Here is a 5,012-nt window from a genome sequence, read left to right as displayed (position 1 = left end):
GGTGTCCCCAGGCTGGGGAGGGACATATGGGGCAGGGAAGGGGAGGTCACCCCACGTGTGGGGTGCAGCTGCGCCCTTTTGCCTTTTCTATGATGCTCTTTCCTTTCCTACAGTGCAGGGTTCGGCTTTGCCTGGCCCTTGTCCCTGTTCCCATCCCTGCCTTCCAGCCCCCTTCTGCACTGACAGGTTTCGCCTCTTGCCCCCAGATTCAACAAACACCTAGACCGCGGCTTCAACTCCTGCTCCCGCACAGACCTGTACTTTGTGCCCCTCGACGGCTCCAAGCTGGCCAAGAAGAGGGCAGACTTGGTGGAGAAAGTGCGGCGAGAGGCTGAGCAGAAGGCGCGGGAAGAGAAGGAGCGGGAACGGGAGCGAGAGCGGGAGAAGGAGCGGGAGCGGGAGAAGGAGCGGGAGCTGGAGAGGAGCGTGGTAGGTCTGGATGTCCCACTGCCGCAGTGCAGCCGGGGCAGATGCTCAAGGACCCTCTTGGCCGCTCCGTGGTGGGACCCTGACGCTGGTCTCTCTGCTCTCTTGCAGAAGATGGCCCAGGAGGGCCGGCCGGTTGAGTGTTCATCCCTCGGGCCGGTTCCCCACCGCCCCTCCTTCGAGCAGGGCAGTGCTGTAGCAACTGTTCCCCCGTACCTGGGCCCTGACACCCCAGCTCTGCGCACCCTCAGCGAATACGCACGGCCCCACGTCATGTCCCCCAGCAACCGCAACCACCCTTTCTACGTGCCGCTGGGTGCAGTTGATCCAGGCTTGCTGGGGTACAACGTGCCGGCCATCTACAGCAGTGATCCAGCAACGCGGGAGCGAGAGCTGAGGGAGCGGGAAGCCCGTGAACGAGACCTGAGGGACCGGGACCTGCGTGAACGTCTCAAGCCCGGCTTTGAAGTCAAGCCAGCCGAGTTGGAGCAGCTCCACGCTGTGCCAGCTGCTGCCATGGATCCGTTCCCACGCCATGGTGGGCTGAGTCTGCAGACGGCCCCCGGCCTTCATCCTGCTTTTCCCTTCCACCCAGGGCTGGGCCACTTGGAGCGGGAGAGGCTGGCGCTGGCAGCTGGCCCGACCCTTCGTCCCGACATGTCCTACGCCGAGCGCTTGGCAGCTGAGCGCCAGCACGCCGAGCGGGTGGCTGCTCTCAGCAATGACCCTCTGGCCCGGCTGCAGATGCTCAATGTGACACCTCATCATCATCAGCATTCCCACATCCACTCCCACCTCCATCTCCACCAGCAGGATGCCATACATGCAGGTAAGGACCCCATGGTGGTGGTGCCCTGCACAAAGCCCTGCTCTCCCTCCTATCGCGCCCTCCTTGCGCTCCCTCCCTCTGGCCCTGGGGAAGCCCAAAAGCTGCTGAGACTAGACTTTGAGGCCCCAGATCCACCTCTTCAGCCAGAAGAGGTCAGCATCATGGTCATTCAGCCTTGCCCTCGCTCCCATCCCACCAAAGACACTGATGTCTGTGAGTTTGCTGCTTAGTGGCAAGCAGAGTTGTTTGCACCACGTCCTTTAGTTCTGGATCTCTGGGGACGCAATAGGAGTGCTGGGGTCCCACTGGCTACCAGGGTGGTGGTGCTGTGGACTGCATCCCTCACACTGTGGTCAGCAGAGGGAGTGGGAACCCTGCTAGCAACAGTTTCAACAGTATCCTTGGGACTAATGAAGTGTTGGTTCTCTGCTTTGCTCCTATGGCTCTTGCTGCAGATGGTGGGATGGGATGGGAGAGAAGATGGGCTAATTGTAAGGAACTGGAGGTTGCTGTCCTTCAGAATTGAGTGGTGGTCCCTTCCATTTCCACATCCTACAGGAAAGCAAAGTAAAAAGAAGTTTAGGGATGAAAATCTTGGGGAAGCAAAGCCCAAACAATACAATAGGAAAAAGCGCTGTGCCTTCTCAGGTACTGTGAGCGGTCAGTGGGAACTGGTGGCAGAGACAGAGACAGACACCCCCTCTAAGCAGCCGCAACTACTCAGAGGTGGCATCAGGTACAAATGAATGTCCATTCCCCCACACTCTGTAGCTGGGCACCTGCAGCCAGCACTCTGGCAGTGAGTCCGAAACACTGGGTAGTTTTCATATAAATAGCACCTTGCATTTCAGCCTTAGGTAAGTACTTGCAAACTTAGTGCCTGGCACTGAGCATCTGTGCTGGATGAGACCCCAAAATGGAAGCACCCAATATGAGAATGCACATGAATGACAGTCTGCGTGGCAGATAGGCACGATACTGGGTACAGATGCGATTGCAGAGCAGGTCCTTGCAGAATCGACTTTAAGGAGCAGTACTTCTCCCTGAGGAGCGTAGGGACAGAGCTATGCCAGACTGGTTCACGTGAAATTCAATGCAGGCAAGGAGAGTAACGCTCAGAAGGATGTGGTACTCTCCATGTCTGTTTTGTTGTGCCTTGTGCCTTTCTCCATGTTACCTCTTACAAAGCATGGGACAATTATCTTGTGATATCTTTTCTTTTCAGCCTCAGCCTCTGTTCACCCTCTTATCGACCCGCTTGCCTCGGGATCACACCTCACCCGGATACCATACCCAGCTGGAACCATCCCCAACCCTCTCCTGCCTCACCCTCTACATGAGAATGAAGTGCTGCGCCACCAGCTTTTTGGTAAGGATGCTCACAGGGACTGCTGGTCTCCTCTAAAGAGCACCAGCAGAGCTCCAAGGGGCAGGGTGGTCACAAAGGGTCGCAGGACCAAACTGAGGTCTATTAAACAGAGCTCTGACATGGCGTAGGACAGGCCTACACTGTCAGGGGATGAGCGAGTCCTGCACACGGGCAGGGCTGGGAAGGGAAGTGCAGTAGTCTTGACTGAGCTATGGGGCCATGGGCAAGGATGGAGCTGTTACGTTAACTTGTTTATTCTCTGTTTCATCTTTGGCCGCAGCTGCACCCTACAGGGACCTGCCGGGCTCTCTCTCCGCGCCCATGTCAGCAGCACATCAGCTCCAGGCCATGCACGCGCAGTCAGCTGAGCTGCAGCGCCTGGCTCTGGAACAGCAGCAGTGGCTTCACGCCCATCACCCTCTGCACGGCGTGCCGCTCCCGACGCAGGAGGATTACTACAGGTGCATGGACCTGCTCTCTCCACGGCGCAGGGCGAGCAGACCACTCTGTCCTCACAAGTACACCTCCAGGCCCAGCCCTGGCTTGGGGGTGGCAGAGGCAGTGGGGACAGGGAAGCGTTGCCCCTGAAGCGGGTGACTCGGCCTGAGCCCACACCTGGGAGCAGAGATGCCTTGCCCCTGGGGCACAGCTGTGGGTTGGCCACCAGGAAGGTCATTCTTGGCAAGTGGCTGTTGGGTGGCTAATCTCATGTGGGGTCTCAGCTCCTCTCCTCTGGTGGGGGGGGGTAAACTTGCATGTTTCACACATGCTTAATACGGTTATGACTGATACCCCTGCCAAAATACCAAACATTCGTAAGGGTTGGATGCTTTTGCCAAGACAAGGCTTTCAGAAGTGCATGGAGAAGCACGTTGGGAAAGAGAGAGGTGCAATGTTGTACCTTTTCAATAGCATCTCCTACTTCAAGTATTTGCAAAACTTTCCAAGCCAGCAGTGTCGTGCGGGTCTAGACTAACAAAAGGCAGTGGGAGACACTAAATTGCCTTTTTCTCTCTCACAATCACCTTGTTCCTCTTCTTTATCCTAGCCACCTGAAGAAAGAAAGTGACAAACCCCTTTAAATGGACTTCTACTGTCAACGTGACATCATCATGTCTTTCTCTCAAGAGGAGCAATCAATCAACCAAATTCTGGGGGAGGGGAAGCTGCAGAGTGACACATCCTGAACCCACCATGCAGTAGAGTGCAAGAGAAGACGGGACAAAAAGTACAGGATGGCATCCTGGGAGCAGAAAGTGGAGGAGGGAAAATGGGGAGGGACTGAAACACCACTAACGGACATGAAACGATCGGTACGTGATTTCAGCAGAGCTCTGAATAAGACAGAATCGGCATTGCACAGAGCTCAAAAAGACAAAGACTGATGTGAATTCAGGATGGCAGCAGCTCCATCCTTTGTTTTGGGGGAACAGTTGCATTAAATAAAAAGCGCAGAGCGTTACAGGACTTCATGTACATGATGCTGCTGCCTTTTCTGCTTCTGCGAGGAGGCGGTGCGGCCAAGAAGCAACTCAAAACCCAACAGAGCCTTTTTTCAAGATGCCTCCTCACACCCCGCCCCCCTTTAGGTGTAAGATACTGCTTAGCGATACAAAAAAGCAACGTGGAACTTTTTCAGATTAGCCAGAGCAGCTTCCCATTCTCCAACATCCCTTCAGATGCAAACAAAGCATTACGGGACCCCTTCAAAAGCGGCCGCTCCTGCCTGCAGAGGGACGGGTCCCAGCCATTGGGGTGCAAAGCACCGCAAGACTGTTTGCAAGATGGTGGCTGTGCTTTCCCACGGCTGACGGGAACGGGCACGGCTATGAGGTGCAAAGCACCAGGAGACTGTTTTCAAGACTGCAATCACCACCATGACCCCTTCTGAGCCCCGCGGGGAGAGCTTGATGTGGCCGAGCGTACTGCGTCCTGGGACTCTTTAAGATGGCGGCTGCCCCTTTCCCCTCACCCATTCTAATTGATGTACTTTAACTCATGCACATCCTATTAGACGTGGCAGTTTTATGTAGCAACTTGTGACTCCCTTGCCCCCGCGTGCGTGTCTGATTTCACAGTTGTATCTCTCGATTGGTCCCCGTATATATATTTACTTAACCATTAAAAGGAAAAGAAAAACCAACCAACAACCCAGCTATGGAAAACCACCCAAACGAAGTTCCCCACGCACTCCCAAGCCCCAACACACATTCTAATAATTTATATATATAAATATATATATGAAGCTCTTAAAAAAAAAAAACCCAAACAAAAAGACCCTTCCAGAAACGGACTCCGTTGTGTTCATTTCTTTTTACTGGGGCCAGGAGGGGACTTGGCTGTGCAGGGCCGCGGCTCGCCTTGGGAGCGGGCAGAAACGCGCTCTCC

At 55.0% G+C, this 5,012-nt stretch overlaps 1 protein-coding gene across 1 annotated transcript in view; it reads left to right on the top strand.

Moving 5' to 3' along the window:
- The window catches only part of ATN1 (atrophin 1), a 9,404-nt gene extending 4,494 nt beyond the window's left edge, over positions 1 to 4,910 (top strand). Inside the window, exons 6-10 of the mRNA XM_009329971.1 lie at positions 207 to 429; positions 538 to 1,255; positions 2,481 to 2,624; positions 2,905 to 3,085; positions 3,673 to 4,910. Of these exons, the coding sequence (XP_009328246.1) occupies positions 207 to 429; positions 538 to 1,255; positions 2,481 to 2,624; positions 2,905 to 3,085; positions 3,673 to 3,706 (1,300 nt within the window). The 3' untranslated portion in view covers positions 3,707 to 4,910. The remainder of the gene's footprint in view (positions 1 to 206; positions 430 to 537; positions 1,256 to 2,480; positions 2,625 to 2,904; positions 3,086 to 3,672) is intronic.
- Positions 4,911 to 5,012: the final 102 nt, after the last annotated feature.

This window comes from Pygoscelis adeliae, unplaced genomic scaffold (assembly GCF_000699105.1).
Source record: "Pygoscelis adeliae isolate BGI_AS28 unplaced genomic scaffold, ASM69910v1 Scaffold120, whole genome shotgun sequence".
In the NCBI taxonomy this organism is placed as follows: Eukaryota; Metazoa; Chordata; class Aves; order Sphenisciformes; family Spheniscidae; genus Pygoscelis; species Pygoscelis adeliae.
This window is presented reverse-complemented; position numbering and strand designations above follow the sequence as displayed.